General features: G+C 41.1%; 1 protein-coding gene across 5 annotated transcripts in view; it reads right to left on the reverse strand.

Moving 5' to 3' along the window:
- The window catches only part of plekha6 (pleckstrin homology domain containing, family A member 6), a 113,583-nt gene that overhangs the window by 73,791 nt on the left and 16,086 nt on the right, over nt 1–23,706 (reverse strand). For all 5 annotated transcript variants that reach the window (XR_009924656.1, XM_062412151.1, XM_062412152.1 and 2 more), the window contains one exon: nt 7,154–7,329. Coding sequence is in view for 4 of the 5 variants with exons in the window: in XM_062412151.1 (XP_062268135.1) it covers nt 7,154–7,329 (176 nt within the window). In the remaining variant the exon portion in view is untranslated. The remainder of the gene's footprint in view (nt 1–7,153; nt 7,330–23,706) is intronic.

Consider the following 23,706-nt stretch of genomic DNA (forward strand, 5'->3'; position numbering starts at 1 on the left):
TCACAAAAAGATGCAGAAAAACTAGTCCACGCCTTTGTTACATCGAGACTGGACTATTGTAATTCATTATTATCAGGCTCCAGCAGGAAGTCGTTAAAGACTCTACAGCTTGTCCAAAATGCTGCAGCACGTGTCCTGACGAGAACAAAGAGAAGAGAGCACATTTCTCCAATATTAGCATCGCTACACTGGCTTCCAGTTAAATCTAGAATAGAATTTAAAATTCTCCTCCTCACCTTCAAGGCCCTTAATAATATAGCGCCTTTATACCTTAAAGAGCTGTTAATACCTTATAAACCCACTAGAGCACTCCGCTCCCAGAATTCAAGCCTACTTGTCGTCCCTAAATTCTCTAAAAGTAGAGTAGGAGCCAGAGCTTTTAGCCATCAAGCCCCTCGGCTGTGGAATAATCTACCACTTTCAGTTCGGGAGGCAGTCACCATCTGTTCGTTTAAAAGTAGGCTCAAAACCTTCCTTTTTGATAAAGCTTATAGTTAGAGCTAATTAGTGCGCCAGAACGTTACTTGTTCTATTTTATGACACATGACACACGGAGCTTCTCTTTCCAGCTTCTCCTTCCTCTTCTCCATCCCTATCCCCCTTCCCCGGAATCCCTTTGCTTTATCACCCGCAGATCCAGGGCCTCTGTGGCCGCACCATGGATTACGGTTTGTGGATCGCGCACCGGGGGTCGCGGTGTTGGATCCAGTGTGGCGGATTCTGAGTCATGTGGGCTGATCGTGGTGCTGGTGGCGGACCCTGTGTCGCGTTGGCATTGGGCACGGGCGGTGGACCAGGACCGCAGTGGTGGCTTGTGATGGGTCCTCCTGGTGGGCGGCGGTGGACGGTGACTGAGGACTGAAGTGGCGTCTGGTCTGGATGGTGGATCGTGGTCTAGATGGTTGCTGAGCATGGACTGTGCTTCATCAATGCTGCTAGAGACTTTGATTATTGATGATGTTCTCCTGCACGTGGCATCTATTGCACTTCTGTCCGTCCTGGGAGAGGGATCCCTCACATGTGGCTCTCTCTGAGGTTTCTACATATTTTTACCCTGTTAAAAGGGTTTTTTGTAGTTTTTCCTTACTCTTGCTGAGGGTTAAGGACAGAGGATGTCACACCCTGTTAAAGCCCTATGAGATGAATTGTAATTTGTGAATATGGGCTATACAAATAAAATTTGATTGATTGATTGATTGATTGATGTCTCACATTACCCGATGTCCCACATTACCCTGTTCTCCCCCATTACATCAGTTTTCAACTCTTGATTGAGGGCAAGTGTAATTGTTCCTTGCAAGGATTCACTAGTGCACACTCCGATTTTTTCCGGTGAAGAGTATTTTTGATAAAACACAACCTGATGATTTGCGATTCATCTAAGAATTGTAAGTTTTCAACGCTGAGTACAACAACGCGCTTCGTCGGTTCCAAATTATTAAAACAATCCTTTAGCAAGTTCTGAAGGATATTAAATGGTTCTCTGTTGTTGATCTGGTTTGCATTTGAGTTCAACAGAGAAAGTTATACATTAACCTGCCTTCGTCAAGGCTATTGTGAATCACTGACCATTTACAAGCAGGCACTAAAAGAAAGCTTAAGATCATTAGAGATAGCACCAGGAAGAGCACATTTACAATATGGTGATAATTTAATGATTTGTGATTTGTGCTCCACCTGAGGAATATTGTGAGAATGAAGAAATAAGTGATGTCATTCATGTGATCGATTCTTATTGCAGGTCATTTATCCCTGTCTATGCTGTCCTCGAGGTCGTTCATTTTGTTGGAACAAAAGACATCTCATTTGTCTGCTGCAGGCTGGCTCTGTTATCATGCTATTCTGTTGAAAATGCCTAATATCCTTGTGAAAAGATGATATGTTCTTAACCTAGTTACTCTTCTTCCAACAGAAGGAGATGGTGAACAACATAATTGTGTATTAACAATAGCCGAAGTTTGTTCCCCCACATTTAAAGGAAACGCCACTGCAGAATCCCGACTCTGAACTGTTTGTGGATGGATCAGCGTCTCGCAATTCAGACACAGGAGCAAATTAAGTGGGTTTCTCTGTGGTAACAGCAAGTTATACATTGATTGCATGACCACTCCCTGCTTCTCTGTCTGCACAGGCAGCAGAGCTCACTGCTCTCATTGAAGCATGCAAATTGGCTAAGGGGAAAAGGGTTAACATCTACACTGACAGTAGATATGCATATGGTGTAGTACATGATTTTGGCAGGATTTGGAAACACAGGGAATTCCTTACATCAGCAGGCAAACCAATTGCACATCATGCTCTGGTGTCTCTGATGCTTGATGCTATCCTCCTCCCCAAACAGGTTGCTGTATGTAAATGTGATGCTAACACCTCTAATAATGACCAATTATCACAAGGAAATGGCAGGGCGGATGCAGCAGCGAAAGCAGCTGCTCGATCTGCTTCACACATACTCTTACAGGTCGACCCCACCACCCCAACGGCTGACCTGAGAGAAATTCCACTTAGAGCAACAGCGGACGAGCATGGACTTGGAGGAGAGAGAGTGTGGAGGAGAAGTGGTTGCACACACACACATGGGGTGTGGGTGGGCCCTGAGGAGAAACCTTGTCTGCCAAAGTATCTGTTTCCTCATTATACAAAGTTAACGCATGGGAAGGATCATGTTTCGAAAGGATCGATGATGGCTGCTATTTCACAACATTTGTTCACAAAGGGATTTTCGAGCTACGCTCAGAGGTTTTGTCAAGCATGCAGGATTTGTGCTACTAACAATATTGGTAGAGGAAGGCAGGCCCCACAAGATGCACATCCTCCACCTGACAAACCATTTGACCATCTACCGTGGCATCCCTTCAGTCAGCTGGGTCTGAGTGGCAGTATAGGAACTGTTCTCTCAATAATGATGACAGCGATCTCCCGCTGACTGATAACTCTTGATACTAATTTCGTTTTTGGAATGTTCAAACCAGTCTCCCAGGACAGTCTGTTTATGTGGGTCTCAAGCATCCTATGCGATATGATGATTTTTTCCCCCTTTGAAGCTACAGAAAGTGTTTGCTCGTTTGAACATGCCACACTTCTATTTCGCACCTATGTCTCCCCCACACTGCACCTTTTTAACTCACAGTTTGGTTGCTGTAGCCTCCATGGGACTTATGGAAAATGCCAGCTGTGTCCCTATGGTTTGTTCCGCCAGATGACACACGAATTAGATCTACAGTGACGATAATATAAGGTGTGTTTCCCCTCCCTTAGGGGTTTCCTCCCCAGAATCCTTTGATAGTGATGAAAAATGTGATGTTGTTGTGTTGTCTGTTTAAACTGCTCTTATCAGTCCTTCCTCCCATTTAAAGACGCATACCATTCGTGACAAAGGCATTTGCTTTACACTACAGTGATGATGATGACACATGTAAATGACAATACTATGATCTTTGCAAATGCAAATCAGGAAAAAATCACTCAGTGGTGCAGTACTAACTCCCTTTTAAGAAAATCTCTCCTATAAATACATCAGGCTTAGAATAATAATATAATCATAAATTGTAGCTTGAATAGATTTGCCTTATATAAGTATGCGATAATCAACACATTAGAGGGCTTGTCCAATCACAGCCATGTGAATGGTTCGACGACTGACTCTGTTTTCGGTGTCAACACGACACTGTTTCCCTGGAGGAGAGGACGACTGCGTTAGAAAGTAAAGCCGCCGGCCCATGTGGACTATTCTAAGCTGAGAAGACGGGCGCACAGTTCCAAAATTACGTCAAGAGCTAAGCTACAGAGAGAAGCCATTGCTAACTGCTAAGTAACTCTTAGATATGAATAGTGTGTTAACAACTGTGGGATAAGCGAGAAAGTTGCTAAAATAAAAAGAGAGCATCAAGTGTTTGAGCAGAACTAGTTTATGTTTAAATATGTACGAACTGCTTAAATTTAAGTTTGTTCTCGTTAAGTTTTGTCATAAACGTGAATTTTGTCCTGTTGTATTTTAAAGAAAACTGTCCATCTTATTCACAGCTCTGAGTCGAATGTACGCTGGCCCTGAGAGCTCAACTAACACCAACTTAAGAAAACACATGCAAGTTAAGAAAACACATGCAAGTTGACAAAACGCAAAGTAAGAAAACATCAAGTTCACAACATAACACATTACAGAAACGCGCTGCAAATAGTGAAACGCGCTGCAAATAGTGAAACACGCTGCAAATAGTTAAACGTGCTGCAAATAGAGAAGAAATGACAACGGAAGTGTTTCCAGAGGACAGCTAAAAGAGATGGACAATGCTGCCATAGCCGACACAAAAACGTCCAATACAACATACAAATTCGGTTCCACACAGGGGTCGGCTACCCGCGGCTCTGGAGACGAATGCGGCCCCCTAGTGGTCCGCGACGGCATTGCAGGGGATCCGTGAAATTCACTTTGATATTTCAACACATTCCCAGATTACTCTTGAATACCGTGAAAAATAATTAAAATAAGAAAAATATGTCTAAAATAATATAAAGGTGATGACGGGAACCTTGAAACTATGGAGGACCATACATGACATAAGTAAAAATAAATAAATAAATAAATGTATAAATAAATACAGAAATAAATAAATAAATGAATAAATAAAAATGGAAATAAATAAATAAATACAGAAATAAATAAATAAATATGTTAATACCAAAAGAAATGTCAAAAGAAATGTCTTAAATATATTTTAACATTTATTTTTTCCCTGATACATTTCCTTTGCATTTGCAGTGTCCTTATGCTAATGAGAAAGGCGGGCCTAACCGCAGTCTCATGCAGGATTGGTCACAGGAGTGTAATGATCCAGCCCTACTACTTCTGCCTTTCAATGCTGGTGTCCAGTAGCTGTTTGCAGCGTTGAGCCAGTTCACACTTAAAATGAACTAGTTCAAGTTCAGAGGGTTAGTTAAGGTTATTTTTTATTGGGATGATTTAGGTGTCAGTAGTCCTGACTGTGAGCGTCACGTCTCGTGTTGTACTGAGCACAAGGAGCGAGCCGAGAGGAGGAGGAGGAAACAGAAACTCCAGCTCGGTACAAACCACCTGCAGCTTCTGCTGTGATCATGAAGCCGCTGATCTCTGAGCAGATGTGACCAGAGAAACTCTGTGTTTCCACTGTTTCCACTGTTCCACAGAGTCACTAACTGGCTGTTGCACGGTGAAGAGCTCAAGTCTCAGTCACTGCCCGTGTCTCTGAGCGAGTGTGTGGCACAGCGCAGGGGCTGTGTGTGTGTGTAGCTCAGTTGACCAATCCTGCTCGAGACTGAGGTTAGGCCCGCCTTTCTCATTCGCATAAGGACACTGAAATCGAAAAATAAAAGTTGGAATAAATGTGGAAATAAATAAATAAATATGGAAATAAATGCAGAATTAAATAAATCAATGTCTTAAACTTATTTCCACATTTATTTATTTATTTCCAATTTAATTGCAACTTTTATTTATTTCCACATTTATTTATTTCCACATTTCAGTGTCCTTATGCTAATGAGAAAGGCGGGCCTAACCTCAGTCTCGAGCAGGATTGGTCAACTGAGCTACACACACACACACAGCCCCTGCGCTCCGTCACACACTCGCTCAGAGACACGGGCAGTGACTGAGACTTGATCTCTTCACCGTGCAACAGCCAGTTAGTGACTCTGTGGAACAGTGGAAACAGTGGAAACACAGAGCTTCTCTGGTCCCATCTGCTCAGAGATCAGCGGCTTCATGATCACAGCAGAGGCGGCAGGTGGTTTGTAACGAGCTGGAGTTTCTGTTTCCTCCTCCTCTCGGCTCGCTCCTTGTGCTCATTACAACACGAGACGTGACGCTCACAGTCAGGACTACTGACACCTAAATCATCCAAATAAAAAATAACCTTAACTAACCCTCTGAACTTGAACTAGTTCATTTTAAGTGTGAACTGGCTCAACGCTGCAAACAGCTACTGGACACCAGCATTGAAAGGCAGAAGTAGTAGGGCTGGATCATTACACTCCTGTGACCAATCCTGCATGAGACTGCGGTTAGGCCCGCCTTTCTCATTAGCAAAAGGACACTGCAAATGCAAAGGAAATGTATCAGGGAAAAAATAAATGTTAAAATATATTTAAGACATTTCTTTTGACATTTCTTTTGGTATTAACATATTTATTTATTTATTTCCATTTTTATTTATTCATTTATTTATTTATTTCTGTATTTATTTATACATTTATTTATTTATTTATTTTTTACCATATATTTTTACCATACGAAACCGGCTTGGGGCTAGAAACTGCCAGTACTTTTCCCCTGTGCATGTGTGTAACAGGTAGATGTAGAAGAGCAGTTTTGCTAGGTAGAAAAACTCTCAAGAGGTCTTGGAGATGTAGTTCGAATGATGGGAATTTGTATTTTCCCAAAATGAAGGCCCAAAAGGGCAGAATTAATATTGAAAATATTAAATAAAACAAGAGCGAAAAACAAATACTTTGTAATAAGAAAAATAAATTGGCATAATAGCCAAAACAGTCAACTTTACAACGTTCGCTGGTTGAGAAACAATTTCTTAAGAGTGCTCTAGACACACACACACAGAAGTACTACTCACACAGTAGGTGGAATTTGCTGCTGGTGATGATGAGGTTAAACTTAAGTAGGCCTCAATTTGTTGTGTGATATTGTATGATTATCATTTGTGACATTTTCTGCATTACTTTGTCATCTTCCCTATTCAGTTGTAGCCCCAGTTTATGTTGATTGTAATTGATCACCGTTACTTTAACGTACTCTCACCATGTCAGCTACATGTCTGTATATTTAAGTCATGGACGTTATATATTGACGTACATATGGTTCTTACATGCAGTACAACAACAAAACTGCATTTAAATTTTGTTTTCAATTCTTAAGCAATGCAAACCAACCGTTTTTGTTGTTTTTTACACATGTACACACGCACGCACACACACACACGCACACACACGCACGCAAGCATGCATGCACGCACGCACGCAAGCATGCATGCAAACATGCGCGCCCTTAGGCACATCAGTGGGCCGCGGATTACTTTCTAGTCAGAATGGTGGTCCCTGGGACAAAACCAGTTGAAAACCCCTGGTCTAAGGGTATGGCTTGCTTCATGTATGTGAAAAGCACCTCTGCGTTGGCTGAACGATGACTCCTGCAGCCTCACTCATAGCTGTGATCCATTTCTCCTGGTCCTCATGGCTGTCTGTGCTGAAGTAGTACGTTCTGGTCCCAGCTTGCTCTGCCTGCATGCAAAACACAATAGGATTCTTCAGCTCCTCTTTTTCATACTCCTCCAGCCACACCTGCAGAGGGAGACAAATCACAGAGTGGCAGCACATAAATATCACAGATGTTATTTATGTAAGCAGTATGATGTTAATACTGACAACCAGTAAGTGTTAACATCAAACTCAACATCCAAACAATGCTCATTATCAATAAAGAAACATCATATGAAGAAATACAAATTAAACGTTATCCACTTTATTACAAGTGGATTTATTTTCACACTTAAGGCAATTGTGTGTATACATTTTAGTAGTAATTTCAGCAGTCAGCCCTTGTTACTTCATAAAACCACATGCACTTGTTTCTTTTCATATTATCAGATATGAAATGGGCCTGAAACTGTTACCGAAAAACAGCTACTGTTAAGCAAATTAAGTAGGTCAAAGTTGAGCTAGAAGAGGGTTTTGTATATAGGTCTGTAAATGAAGGGTGTAATAATTTGTGGTTTATGATACTTGATTATTAATAAAATGGCTTGACTACACTTTTGTTTAATTATTATTATTCTGTTTCTCTCTGCTTATGTCTGGCCTTAGTCATGAACCTACAGTTAGGTCCATAAATATTTGGACATTGACAGAATTTTCATAATTTTGGCTCCTTACTACACCACATTGGATTGGAAATGAAACAATCAACATGTGCTTTAAGTGTAGACTTACACCTTTAATTTGAAGGTATTTATATCCAAATCAGGTGAACGCTGTAGGAATTACAACACATTTTATATGTGGCACCCCCTTTTTAAGGGACCAAAAGTAATTGGACAACCTAACATAAGCATAAATGTAATTGTCACTTTTAATACTTGGTTGCAAATCATTTGCAGTCGATGACAGCCTGACTTCTGGAACCCATTGACATCACCAGACGCTGGGTTTCGTCCCTGGTGATGCTCTGCCAGGCCTCTACTGCAACTGTCTTCAGTTCCTGCTTTTTCTTGGGGCATTTTCCCTTTAGTTTTGTCTTCAGCAAGTGAAATGCATGCTCAATTTGATTCAGGTCAGGTGATTGACTTGGCCATTGCAGAACATTCCACTTCTTTGCCTAAAAAAAAAAAATTGGTGGCTTTCGCAGTATGCTTTGGGTCATTGTCCATCTGCACTGTGTAGCGCCGTCCAATGAGTTCTGAAGCATTTGGCTGAATATGAGCAGATAATATTGCCCGATACACTTCAGAATTCATCCTACTGCTTTTGTCAGCAATCACATCATCAATAAATACAAGGGAACCTGTTCCATTGGCAGCAATACGTGCCCACGCCATACCACTACCTCCACCATGCTTCACTGATGAGGGGGTATGCTTTGGATCATGAGCAGTTCCTTCCCTTCTCCATACTCCTCTCTTCCCTTCCCATCATTCTGATACAAGTTGCTCTTTGTCTCATCTGTCCATAGGATGTTGTTCCAGAACTGTACAGGCTCTTTTAAATGTCGTTTGGCAAACTCTAATCTGGTCTTCCTATTTTTGAGGCTAACTAATGGTTTACATCTTGTGGTTAACCCTCTGTATTTACTCTGGTGAAGTATTCTCTTGATTGTTAACTTTGACACAGACACGCCTATCTCCTGGAGAGTGTTCTTAATCTGGCCAACTGCTGTGAAGGGGTTTTTCTTCACCAGGGAAATGACTCTTCTGTCATCCACCACAGTTGTTTTCCGTGGATTTCCGGGTCTTTTGGTGTTGCTGAGCTCACCAGTGCGTTCTTTCTTTTTAAGAATGTACCAAACAGTTGACTTGGCCACACCTTATGTTTTTGCTATCTCTCTGATAGGTTTGTTTAGATTTTTCAGCCTAATGATAGCTTGCTTCACTGATAGAGACAGCTCATTGGACTTCATATTAAGAGTTGACAGCAACAGATTCCAAACATAAATACCACACTTGAAATGAACTCTAGACCTTTTATCTGCTCCTTGTATGTGAAATAAGGAGGGAATAAAACAAATCTGGCCATGGAACAGCTGAGCAGGCAATTGACCAATTACTTTCGGTCCCTTAAATAGGGGGGTGCCACATAAAAAATGTGATGTAATTCCTACACCGTTCACCTGATTTGGATGTAAACACCCTCAAATTAAAGCACAAAGTCTGCACATCTTAATTGTTTCATTCAAAATCCATTGTGGTGATGTAAGGAGCTAAAATGATGAAAATTGTGTCAATGTCCAAATATTTATGGACCTAACTGTATTTGGCTGCTCATGCCTCTTCTCAATTGTTATCATTAGGGTCCGAGCACCTAAACAGTGGGAGGCCCTATTGAAATTGAAAGGATTATGCTTATTATTAGGGCCCGAGCACCGAAATCGGTGGGAGGCCCTATTGAAATTGAAATTATTATTATTATCAGGGCAATAGAAAGGGCTTTTTGAGGGCTTTCCCATGCTCAAAACGTTGCTAAAGTTTGCAGTAAATTAGAAAGTGGTAAAAATGTACGTATTCTGGAGTACTCGGAAATGGGCGTGGCAAAATGGCTCAACAGCGCCACCTGGAACGGAGCCCCTAGGTTTCCACATAACTGATTTTCACCAAAATCGGGACACAGGTGTATAGTGACTAAACATAGAAAAAAGCCTCTGGGAATATTATGAAAAACGCAACAGGAAGCCCGCCATATTGGATTTAGTGACTTTTATGGCCATATTACAAATTTTTACTTTGATGTACTTGTAGTAGAACTTTCATCAGATCAACAACTTTTTTTATTGAGTGTCATCACAACAAGATGGAGATAAAACTGATTTAGGGATTTCTTTTTCGTCACACCGTGTGACCGTGGCGTGGCGTCAAAATGTGGTTACAAGCCATCAAAACATGAGCTTCTGTATCTCGAACATACATGATCCAATCAAGTCCAAACTAGACATGTAAGACAAGAGTCCCGGCTTGATGACATCTACACAGAAATTATTACTTAAAATCACAGCGCTCCCTGGTGGCACCAGGAAACGACTTGATTTTTGCTTTTGTCTTACACTTTGATGTATTACTCCTCATCCACTGACATTAGCCATGTCAAACTGTATCAAATGGGTCTCAAGACATTGATAATGAAGGCATAAGATAACTGTGACTTTTCGTCAAACGCCATTATTAATGGCGTTGCATTAAAGTTCATCATCTCGGAGTTAAACACGAAATTGCTGTAACCTCAGTGTTCATAGTTCTATCTCACTCAAACTACAGGTGTGCAACAACATCCCCCCCCTGAAAATATTCATATGGTTTCAAGGAATGGGCGTGGCAAAATGACTAGCGCCCCCTAAAGGGCAGCCCCAGCACTACGATTGGCCGACATGTACACAATGGGGCATTTGTTTTTTCATAACAAACAAATTAGTCTGTTGGATAGATATGCTAGACCAAACAGGAAGCCCGCCATTTCGGATTTAGTGCCTATTTTGCCATATTCCACATTTTTACTGTGATGTACTTGTCCCAGGGCTTCATCAGATTAACTTACACTCACAACAAGATGGAGATAAAAACTGATTCAGAGATAGATTTTTCGTCACACCGTGTGAACGTGGCGTGGCGTCAAAGTTTGATTAAACGCCATCAAAACACAAGGTTCTGTATCTCAGAAAATACATTGTCCAATCGAGTCCAAAATTTTGGATCATGGTCAGAATTGTGACATTTCCTCAAACCGTGTAAACATTGATGTGCAGCGAATGATTTTCCTTCGCCAAAGGACAAGATGTTGTCATACCTCCACTGTGCATTGTCCTATCACTACTAAACTTCTGTCACATGATAAGTGTACAAGCCTGAACAGCACTATGTGTCAATATTTCCTCAGTTTCATAGTGCCACCTAATGATTTGCCATGAAACAGGAAGTACATTGTTAATCCACTCAGCATTATCTAACCAGCTCCAAACTACTGACCTATGGTCACAATCGTGATCTTAACAGCTCCATATATGAATATCGGTTTAGGGTCATAACGCCACCTACTGATCAGAGTGTAAATTAAATTGTGTTAACATATTAATGGCGTGGCATCAACGCGGAGATGTGCGCTTGGTCATCGATCGCTCTCTCCAGCGATCACTACAGGCTTCAACGTGGGGGTGCTCGGGCCCGCCAGTGCTACAACACAGCCCTAGTTTTTATTGTTACTGATAATATGTATTTAAATTAATGTGAAAATAAGAATTGGCTAGTGAGATATCAAAATGATTTAAATGCATCTAAATTCTAAAATTGTACACATCCCATTTCACTTCCATCATCACTTCTGAATCCTTAAATATCCTCTCAGATCACAGATCACAAATAGAGCTTTAAAACAGGTGTGTAGAGTTGAATAACAAAATCCCCAGATGTACATTAGAACAACCGAGTTTGCATGCGCTCTCTCTCTTAACAACCAAAGGAACCCCAAAAGTATTATGCTTGAATTCTTGTGATTGCAGGTATTCATCTAAAATGCAGACATTCAGTAGAAGACACAATCATGCATCCTTCCCATAGGATAATTAATAAAAAGGAGTTAAGTACCCAAATCCACCAGGAGTCAGAGGGCCAGCAGGCCTCATGACCTCGAAGGTAGGAGGGAGAGAAAACAGTGACGGCAGAAATGGTAAAGGGTTCTTGTTTCAAAAGGTAATTGTTAATGCTCGATGGTGTGACACTTTGGGCTGTAATATATTTAAAAAAAATTTTATTTTCTTTCTCTTTGTAGAAGAGGAAACAATTCTTACTTTATTGAGAATGGCATTAAGGAGAGCGCATAACTCCACCAATGCCCAATAGTACTCTTAAGTCAATTAAGGGGCACCAAATTGCACACAATTGTAAATATCAGTCACCTTAATGTGTTTCATAATAATTCATGAATTATTCCCTTGGAAATCATTGAAAAGTGATATATCTTACAGTGTTAAAGTGATAACAAATTACTGGATCTGCCCCTTGATCTTGATTAGCAACTAAACGTAATGTGTAATGTGTTCTTTTCTGAGCCACACCACATCGTTCTAAAACATTTGTAATCAAAGTCAAGTCAAGGTAAACTTTATTGCCAATTCTGCCAGATGTACAGGACATATAGGTATTGAAATGCTGTTTCTCTCTATCCCTGGTGTAAACATGGGTAGACAGAACATATAAGTATGCAACATATTAAGTACTCAAAAGTCAAAAGACAAGCCAGAATGGTGCAAAAATGTGGAACAATATGATGCAAAGTAATTTACATCCACAGGATGATTAAAATATCCTTAAAAAAAGCAGATATAGCATAAACCATAAAAAAAGACAAATCATTTTATATAGATATGTGAAATCTTGCTTATAAACAAACAAACAAATATACAAATCAAACAACAGACAGAGGATAAATTATTCTTTACCTTATTTGTCCTTGGATAAAAAAGATAATGGCGAGGAGGACTTAAAACCAACAAATGCATTTCACGCAAGTGTCAACTCTGTGAGCATTATTAACATGCCTGGTGTTTCCACAGTCGTATTCACAGTGACAGGACAATCAGATTTTAAAAACAGATCACACACACAAACAACTAAAAGTTAACATCAGTAAATATCTCCTATAGATACCACTCCTACAGATACCACTTGTGCATGTCACTGTATAATTAACTCCACAAAGGACAAATCCTGTGTGGGTAGACAGTAAATGCCAGAGGTGGGACCAAGTCATTTTTTTGCAAGTCCCAAGTAAGTCTCAAGTCTTTGCCCTCAAGTCCCGAGTCAAGTCCCAAGTCAAGACAGGCAAGTCCCGAGTCAAGTCCAAAGTCAAGACTGACAAGTCTCAAGTCAAGTCCAAGTCCTGCAGTTTGAGTTTCGAGTCTTTTCGAGTCCTTTTGATCACTGAGTAATAATATATTTACACAGATCATGTATGCTTTTAAAATCTGTATTTATTTATTTATTAAAACAAGTGCAATTGAAATTACAGAAAAAAATTGTGCCAACATTGCACTTCCCTATTGCACTATTAACCAGTCATTTTTAACATTTAACTCATATTTTGCAAGAATATTCTACATTTTAAACCACTCCTACAGAATGAACACATTTGAAAAAACAAGTGCAACTGTTATTATTTGTACAAAAGTGCTAACATTGTATTTTGCATTTTAACTAGTTCCACAGCAGTTTCTGTCCTGTCCTGTGTTTATCTCATCTCATTTATCTCACCTCATATTGTCTGTGTGTGTGTGTACATGTGAGAAACATAACAAATACATGAACATGAACATTTCTGTCCTGTCCTGTGTTTATCTCATCTCATTTATCTTACCTCATATTGTCTGTGTGTGTGTGTACATGTGAGAAACATAACAAATACTTGAACATAACAATGAACAGGGTTGTGCTTTTTATATGTCAGGGCCCTATGCTGAATTGCATTTGCAAAAGACCAAATTGGCCAAAAGTCTGTCAGTCATTTGTGCACGATGTGGACGTAGTATGATTCCACCCAGTGCCGCTGCGAGCCATTTTGGTGCCCTAAGCATAACTCCTCTATGATTACATTAAATAATCATCAATAAGTACAAACAAGAATAGTCAATCTTCTTTAACTTTTTTTGAGCAATTTAATATATCTCTTGTTCTGCCTTTTTTGTGATAAACATGGCTAAAAGGTACCTAATATTTCTATACTGAAATAATATCGGCATTATAATTGTAAGCTAATTTATTTAATGACGTTATTGTTGACGGTTGATTTGTATTTCCGGTTTTAAGTGGGTTGTTGGTAGTGACTCTTATTTTGAAAGGGGGTTTTAAAGGAAGTGGGTGCTGTGATGAGTGAAGTTGTAAAATGAACGGAGAATAAACGGGTGTGCTGTCCCGAGCGCATGACCTGCTCTCGTGTCCTTTGTCGGCTGAAGCCTGACTTATGATACAACCAAACGCTCGGCTACATAATTATAATAACTATGCTAATTTTTCAGTTGCTTTTTTTTGGTGCCCCCTCAGGACTTGGTGCCCGACGCTCAGCGCGTAGTGCGCGTTTTGGAGCGGCGGCGCTGCACACACACACAGACGCACACAAACACGATGACAGATACAGAGCGCTCCTTAATAACATACTTTTTAATCTTTGTGTTTTGGGGAAAGGAGCAAGTCTTATCAAGTCAAACGGCTCAAGTCCAAGTGAAGTCACGAGTCATTGATTTTGAAGTCCAAGTCGAGTTGCAAGTCTCTTTACATTTTGTCAAGTCGAGTCTAAAGTCATCAAATTCATGACTCGAGTCTGACTCGAGTCCAAGTCATGTGACTCGAGTCCACACCTCTGGTAAATGCTAATGGTACTTTTTTTAAGATGGTTCAATTTCAGGGTTCTGTATCTTGCCCAAAGACACTTCAGCATGCAGATCGGAAAGACACACGTGTTAATAAAGTGCATCTATGTGATGCACTTTCTTACTGCTGGAACAGAAGAGGGCAGCATACAAATCACACACCACATCACCTTCAATGCAAAAGTTAAGATCACCTTTTCTGACTATACTTGACCTACTGCTATAAGACAAAAATCTGGACCTGAAAAAAAAAAAAAAATTCTATAAAAAAGCTCATTCTTCAATATCAGATATGTACATAAAATTATCTTTGAAACTTTTTTTTGAGCTGCAAAAAATTTTTGCAGCTCAATGTTAGCATCAACCCCAAGGGAATAACTTTGTTGTGTTTCTTAATTATGTATTTATTACCAACAATATTTAAAGGAAAGGGAAACTTAGTAAAAAGGGAAAAAAGACAAACATTAAAAAAAATATAAGGACAAATACATACATTTTATCAGCTCATCCTTGTCTGCACATCCACACACAGTTAGAGTCAGTCTAATTTTTTCTAATTTAAGAAAATAAAGTACCTCCTTAACCCAGTGAGTATAGGTGGGTGGGACTGGGGATTTCCATTTTAGCAGGATCAACCTCCTGGCCAGCAGAGTTGTGAATGCTATCAAGTCCTTATCAGCTGGGGAAAGAGTAAGTGGGAAAGGCCATACACCAAACAGGGCAGTTAAGGCATTGGGAGACACATCCCTTCCAATAACCTTGGATAAAGTACTAAAGATCTCAGACCAAAATCTAGCCAGAGAGGAACAGCTCCAAAACATATGTGAATAATTTGCTCTGGCTTGTTGACATCGTTCGCATATGGTAGACACTGTATCAAATATTCTGGCAAGCCGAGCTTTAGTGTAGTGAGCTCGATGGAGGATTCGGCATTGCATAAAGCTATGTCCAGCACAGATGAAGATTTATGTACCCTCCATAAAATCCCCTCCCAAACATCATCTGAATGTGTCCCATGACAGCTATAAACCTGCCTGCAGAATCAGACATTGTCTTAACATGGACAAAAGGAATATATTTCTATGTAAAAGAATAGCAACCCCTCTAGATTTACTGGAAAATGAGAAATGGTATATTTTCCCAACCCAGCTCTTCTTCAGTCTTACACTATCTATCTCTTTTAAATAGGTTTCCTGCAAATATATAATATGAGCATCGAGGTGGTGTAAGTAGTGCAACACTTTACTAAGCTTGATTGGATTAATCAGGCCCTTACAGTTTATACTCACAAATTGAATATCCCCGCCCACACCAGATAGTGTTGTCTTAACCTGTGTCTAAAGGAGAAAGAATTCAGTATGTAACAAACAAAAACAGCGAAGAGAGAGAGAAAAAAAAAAAACGTGATACATGTCCACTCCAAACATCCGGAAAAGTAGCATAGGTGCCAACCCATTGCCCAAAATAACTACACAAACTAACAACCCCCCCACATTAGAACAGAACGCCCCACCTCCCTCCTCACCTAGCAGACGCATCAAGAAAATGATGTGTGCTACCTCACCCCACGTAGAAATAAAACCTGTCGTTACCAGCAGCTTAACCACACTGCTAAACGACTTCAGTGAATGTGAATATGGGCTGACCCAAATAAAAATAAATAAAGTAATAGACAGAAAAAGGTGCCATGGATTTTTCTTTTTTTTAAATAAAATAAAAAATGAATAAAAAAAATAGTAGAGACTGACCGAAAGAAGAATGAAAATGAAAATAGCACCAATATGCTCTGAGTGAAGCAATAAAACTTTCAGTCAGAACACAGTCAATGCTGTATTTTGTCTATAAACAAGACAACAGCAGCATAACACGTGTGTTACCTGCTAGATATGCAGCCTACTGCCGCAGAAATACAAACCGAGTCAAAAAGCACATGTGGAGTCCAAAGTTAGTCATTCTCCGGGGCAGGATTCTTCTTAAGTCTCTTGTTGACGAACTCCAGGGCCTGGTCCGGGTCTTGAAATCTGTGGGTCTGGCTGCCAGACAAGTTGATGTGTAGAGTAGCCGGGTACCGGAGGCCGAATTTAACGTTGGCACAGGCATGGAGCTCCCTCTTCACTTGGACGAAAGCCGCCCCCTGCTTGGCCGCAGTCGTTATAAAGTCCGGAAAAATGTGCACCCTCTTCCTGTTGTGCAGCAGAGGGGAGCTCCGTCCAGTGCGGCGGAGAATAGCATTCCTCACCTGAAACGGTGTCACCCTGATGACCATCGGGCATGGCGGCTCTCCCTCCTTTGGTTTAGCACGCAATGTGCGGTGAGCCCTGTCGAGCCCGGGCATCACGTCGAGTCCCAGCAGGTGCATTAAAAGTTTGGCAATAGACTCTGTAGGATGGGGACCCTTGTATCCCTCGGGCAGACCCACTAGTCGAATATTATGCCATCTAGAGCGTGCCTCCAATTCTTCACATTTCTTGCCCAGAGACTCCACCGTAGCAGATAGCTTAGCCATGTTCACCTGCATACCAGTCAGCTGGTCCGAGTGCTCATTAGCGGAGCACTCCAGGTCACTAATAGTTCCACTTTGCAGGGAGACTTTTTCCTGCAGCGGTTTGAGAGCAGTCGCCAACTCCTTCTTGACCAGCTCCGATATGATTGACTCAAATTTTGCGTCAATCATAGGAGTTGCGGCCTGTTCCGACCTGACTTCGTAGGCTAATTTTCCGCCCGAGAGCTCGACATTAATGCGGTTCCGACTCACAAGTTTCAGGTCTCTTAAAAAACGTTCAATCACCTTAAAGTTGCAGACAGTCGAGAAACTTAAAATGACATTAAAACTATATTATTATCACATTCCCGAGGAGCAACAGAAAAACACGTCCTACATCGTTCGCGTCTCCACAGCCCCCCCCGCCCCCCCCGCTTTGATATTTCAACACATTTCCAGCATGGGGCTAGAAACTGCCAGTGGTTTTCCCCTATGCATGCAGGTTAAAAGTAGACGTATAAGAGCGGTCGACCTAGGTAGAAAAACTCTCAGGAGGTCTTGGAGATGTAGTTTGTATGATGGCAATTTTTATTTTCCAAAAAAGAAGGCCCAAAAGGGCAGAATTAATAATGAATATATTCAATAAAACAAAAGAGCGAAAGCTCTAAGACTAACGTTTATTCAGTAGCAGTTCTGCCGATAGAATGAATAGACATGCTTAAATCGGGCCTAAGCACGCCCCTACAATTGGCACAAATCAAGATACCAGAATAAACAGGAGTGTCCCAGGTACGTCATACCAAGAAGCTTTAACAGCTAGGGTTAGGATCTTTAAAGCACTTGACAATTTTTTCAAGGATCTCAATATCTCATGGCAGAAGTGCGTTGAATTATGTAGCGATGGGTCCAGAGCCATGAGAGGCAACCAGACTGGACTGTTTGAACTTGTAAAGAGGGGGCTCCGGGGAGAATCTGGACACACTGCCATCATAGAGTCTCTGGCCTCCAAAGATCTCATTGTTGAGCTCAGTGATGTGTTTGGTGACCTGGTCAATACTGTTAACTTCATTAAACGTAATGCATTGAATACATGCCTGTTTTCATCCCTATGTCAAGACTTTGGAAGTGAACACAGCTCTCTCCTTTATCACTCAGAGGTGCGATGGCTGTCTCGCGGCGCGGTGCTCGCCCCTGTCTGTTTGAACTACGTGGCACTATCTATGATTTCTTGTGCGAGAAGAATTGTACTGACCTGGCCTCTAAGTTCAATGATAGCCACTGGTTAACTAAAAAGCTCCATGCAAGGGAGAGATGCAAACGTCATGCAGCTCTACGAAAAGCTCGAGGCATTCGTCCCAAAAAATGTCAAGGTGGATAGAACGAGTGGAGAGTGGAAACTTGGTGATGTTTCCTTCAGTTGAAGAATACTCTGAAAGGACTGACATCTTGTGCGTCAATTCCAAAAGTACTGCACTGATTGTAATGAGTGCCGCCGTGACAGAAAGGGGGGATTTAGGGAGATATATCTAGATTTGTTTGAGGTTAAATAAAACCAACATTGAAAACCAAATATCAAAACTTCCTTCTATCCAAATGTACGCACGCACACACACACACGTAGGCGCGCACGCGTAGGCACATCAGTGGGCCGCGGATACTTTCTAGTCAGAATGGTGGTCCCTGGGACAAAACCAGTTGAAAACCCCTGATCTATAATGTTGGGGTACACAGGGCATCTATTGCACTCCTGTCTGTCCCTGGAGAGGGATTCCTCAAATTGTGATTTGTCTCAGGCAAGTGGCTCCAAACGGGCTCCAAACGGGAACTATACTCTCGTTCAGAAAATTTACTTTTACATGCAAAAAACACATTTTTGTGAAAAAACATACTTTCCACAGCACCAGTACCAACTTCTCCTTCATGGCAAGGGGTGAATGGGAGGGGCTTGAAAACATAATGGTCAAAGGACCACAAATGTGTTCCGTTGCCTAGATACAGGGGTGTCTCACATTACCCCGCTCTCCCTTAATGGCTTTCCATAAAGATATCTGTCCTCCCAAAATACTGGAAATTCCCTCATAATTTGAACTTCTTATTAAACTTTCTCAGTATTCAATTAAAACAATTTTATCCAAAGCGACTTACAATATGTGCATTCAACTATGAGGTTCCAATACAGAACAGCAGAAATCATGTAAGTACAATAACTTACAACCAGATAGAATAAACGGGTCCTCAGTCACATACTCATACCATATAAAATTTAAATTTAAAAGCTGTTTTAACCGCTGCTTTAAGATGAAAAGGACAGTTGTGAAGCTTTACTCTGAAAAGCTGACATCAGTTGTTTGCGTCATCACCTGATGGGCATATCCAATCACAGCCTTGTGAATACAGAGTCTGTCTGCCGCAGATATGAGAGGCTTGTGTTGTTCCGTACGAGTGACTCTGTTATCGGTTAAATAACTTGCTGAAGTCGACACAACACTGTTTCCCTGGAGGAGAAGATGAGTGCGTGGGAAAGCAATGCCGAGGAGTCGAAGCAGAGAAGACGGACGCACATTCTCTAAACAAAGGTGATACCCAGCCAATGAGCGAAGCCATTTCTAACTGCTGAGCTAACTGTCAGATTTGAAAAAGGTGTGAACTTTAGCGTGACAGTTGCTAAAAGTGGAATAAAGCGTTGAGTGCTTTAGCGGAGTTAGTGCATGTTTAAATATGTATGAACTACTTAAATCGAACAGTTTGTTCTCGGTAAGATTTTTCATAAACGTGTCTTTTTTCTTGTTTTTTTGTTTGTTTGTAGGAAGCTCTCCCTCTTCACAGCTCTGTTGAAAATGGCCGGCGGAGCGAGGGTATGAATAAAGAAGAGCTGTTCTGTTTAAAATACATCCTCCAGCTTTACTTTATCTGATCCATTTCATTGTTTTGTTTTCACAGCCGGATACCTGTACACAATGACGCAGTCACTGCACATTACGCCGAGACTCGCTGAAAGTCCGCAATTGCAGTACGTAAGTATCTGTTTAGGATTTTTTAAGGAATTTTGCTGTGGATCTTCCAACGGTGGAGCGAGGCTATTTCCGTTTATTAATAATAAACTCATGTTACTCATATCGTTTTACAGCTGCCTGTACTATGACGTCCTAAGACCCACTATGAGCCAGTATGAAGGAGCTTCCAGTACAACCAACCGGACCTTGCCTCAGCATTGAGGAGTTCAGGAGTCGGCAGAGAAAAAAGAGGGTAAGGTTAGATTCATTAAATCATTTTTCAGATACATGTAGGTGTATGTTGTCATTGAACTGTGCTAATTGTACTGATTGTGTTTACAGCTGATTGAAGCGGGACAGATGACATGGATCCATCCTTCCAAAGCCAGCAGCTCACCGACCTGTGTGCCACACTTCAAATAAGACTAGAAGCTACACTGGATCTCACAGCTTCACACCACCACAGACGTCTACACACTGGGGCAGATTAGGACAGAGTCCCACAAAGAACATATGACCAAGAGGCTGCAAAGAGACATTTCAAGCTTGATTAGCACCTGATTAGCTTTTCACTGGCTAGACCAGTTGTGTTTGTACAATATTTGTGCTGTATGTAAATAAAGCTTTGTTTTTTTTCACTTTATAATATGTTAACATTTAACATCAAGCATCACATGAATGAATGTCTTAATTTACTGCATTGCTTTTGGTAAAGTCTTACTAATAAATTATTAAATATTATTATATATATTATAAGTAACAACTATAAATTAATTTTTATTATTAATATTGTGTGGGAGGGGTTTACCCCACGTGTGTGCTGCAATGACCCAGGGTGACCAATGGCAACACTTCTAACAGCCAACCACGAGTGACTTTCCGGGTTGGTTTACTCCAATGGGGAATCGAGAGAGGCTCAGCAGCGGCTTCGCCCTGAGTAATATGCTAATTAGATAACACCTTCGCTCCGCGGCTCCACGACCCTCCCCCCCGCTGCTCTCCCCCTTTGTTCTCCAGACCCCGTCCCCGTGGTACGTCAGTGTTAATTTTGGCTGCTATTTTTGATTTAGTCTTAGTCTTAGTCTTTTGACGAAAATGCATATTAGTTTTAGTCACATTTAGTCATTTTTATCCTTATTAGTTTTATTCTAGTTTTATTCGACGAAAACTAATTCCATTTTAGTCTAGATTTAGTCGACGAAAACGAATTCCATTTTTGTCTAGTTTTAGTTACATTTAATAGCCACATTAAACTCCTTTTCTATAAAAACATATAGCTGCGGCCTAATAGCTTAAAAATATATATTTAGTTTTAAATGGGAAAACAAATAGGGAGAGCAGGTCAGACTGGAGCCGGACACAGAAACTGAACATCGGTACAAATCAACTGCAGCTTCTGCTCTGATCAAGAAGCTGAGGCGCTGATCTCTGATCCGCTGAGACCAGAGAAACTCTGTGTTTTCACTGTTTCCATAGTTAGGAAGCAGTGAGTCACTGAGAGGCTGCTCATAGAGAACGAGCTCTGCTTTCACTGTGTCTCCCTGAGCGAGTGCGCGGGGCGGGGGGCGGAGCTACGGACCGGAGCGCTATCTGGGGCGCACACACACACAGACACACACAGACACACTCACTCGCCCGCTCCTGATACTTCATGACGGCCTGATACGATGATGTTTTAAAAATTATTGTGACTTAGTCATCCACCAACATTTTCGTCTCGTCTCGTCTCGTCAACGAAAATTGAAATAGATTTCGTCATAGTTTTTATTTTCAAAGATTCGTTTTCGTTACGTCTTCGTCTCGTCTTCGCCATGGAAAAAGGGTCGTTAACGAATATATTTCGTCATCGTCTTCGTCAACGAAATTAACACTGCGGTGCGTAATCTCCGCTTCACTGAAGTTACTGTCGGGGAAGAACTCTGTGCTGGCATGCTGTGAATAGGCACTAACTTCAGGGGATCAGAGTAACTTCCATACAATTTCCTTGACTCTAATTCTGCTTTTCACCTAGTGGTGTGTACTACTCCCTTCAGAGAACAGCACAAATGGTCTCTAACCAGAGTAGAAAGAGAAGTTGGAGGCCCCGGTGCACAACTCAGCAAGAAGACAAGTATATTAAAGTCTCTAGTTTGAGAAAAAGGACGCCTCACAGGTCCTCAACGGCAGCTTCTTTAAATGGTACCCGCACAACGCCAGTGTCATAGCTTCAGTGAAGAAGCGACTCCGGGATGCTGGGAGTGGCAAAGAAAAAGCCATATCTGAGACTGGCCAATAAAAAGAAAAGATTGATAGGGAAAAGAACACAGACATTTGGATCAGACAGTAGAACAGGTGAGACGCAGAACAGGTGAAAAGATGCTGGAAGAGGGCCTGACGCCATCTGTCAAACATGGTGGAGGTAATGTGATGGTCTGTGGCTGCTTTGGTGCTGGAAAAATGGGAGATTTGTACAAGGTAAAAGGATTTTAAATAAGGAAGGCTATCACTCCATTTTGCAATGGCATGCCATACCCTGTGGACAGAGCTTTTCTAACATTGTCAATGTCTTGACTATATTTTCTATTCATTTTGCAACTCAATTGATAAATAAAAGTGTGACTTTTCATCGAAAACACGAAATTGCCTGGGTGACCCAAAACTTTTGAACGGTAGTGAATTCTGAAGAAAAAACGTATCAGGAAGATTATGTTTCGAGCAGCTGTGTTGAAAGGGAAGTGCCTGCGGACAGTAAACTGTTGCTACGTTAGCAGCACCCTTGAGGTCTTCACAGCACCTGCTAATCTCCCCTTCATGTCTAAAATCTTAGAAAAAGTTGTAGCCAATCAGCTGTGTGAGTTTCTCCAGGAAAATAATATATATCTGAAGACTTTCAGTCTGGGTTTAGAGCCAATCACAGTACATAGCTAGCCTTGGCAAAAGTCACTAATGACCTTTTAATAGCCTCAGATCAAGGACTTGTGTCTGTCCTTGTTCTGTTCGATCTCAGTGCAGCATTCAACATAATTGACCATCAAATTTTATTACAAAGACCTAAACAGTTAATTAACATTAATGGAACTGCCCTTAACTGGTTTAAATCGTATTTTTCTGATCGCTCCCAATTCGTGCAAATTAATGATGAGTCGTCTGTGTGCACCAAAGTTAGTAATCAATTAACTAAACTTCGTGCATGTCTCAAGGACATAAAAACCTGGATGACCCGCAATTTTCTCTTATTAAACACAGATAAAACAAATGCAATGCAAAAAACCCTGATGACGCTAAGACACAAAGGGAATTATGACACATGACACACGGAGCTTCTCTTTCCAGCTTGTCCTTCCTCTACTCCATCCCTATCCCTCTTCCCCGGAATCCCTTTGCTTTATCACCCGCAGATCCAGGGCCTCTGTGGTCGCAACATGGATTGTTCATTGCGCAGTAAATGACTACCAATCTCAAGTTTGTCTTTTAGCGTAGCAGAAAGACTGGAAGCAAGTGAAAAAACTTGCTAGGCTCTATCAAAATTCAAAAAAAAAATATGGTAAATGGTTTGGTATTTATATAGCGCGTTGTTGGCGGACAACCACTCTACCCCTCAGCCACAGCCGCTCTATAAAACTTCCTGTTTTGGTTACGGGAGAAGA

This window comes from Platichthys flesus, chromosome 2, assembly GCF_949316205.1.
Source record: "Platichthys flesus chromosome 2, fPlaFle2.1, whole genome shotgun sequence".
Taxonomy (NCBI): Eukaryota; Metazoa; Chordata; class Actinopteri; order Pleuronectiformes; family Pleuronectidae; genus Platichthys; species Platichthys flesus.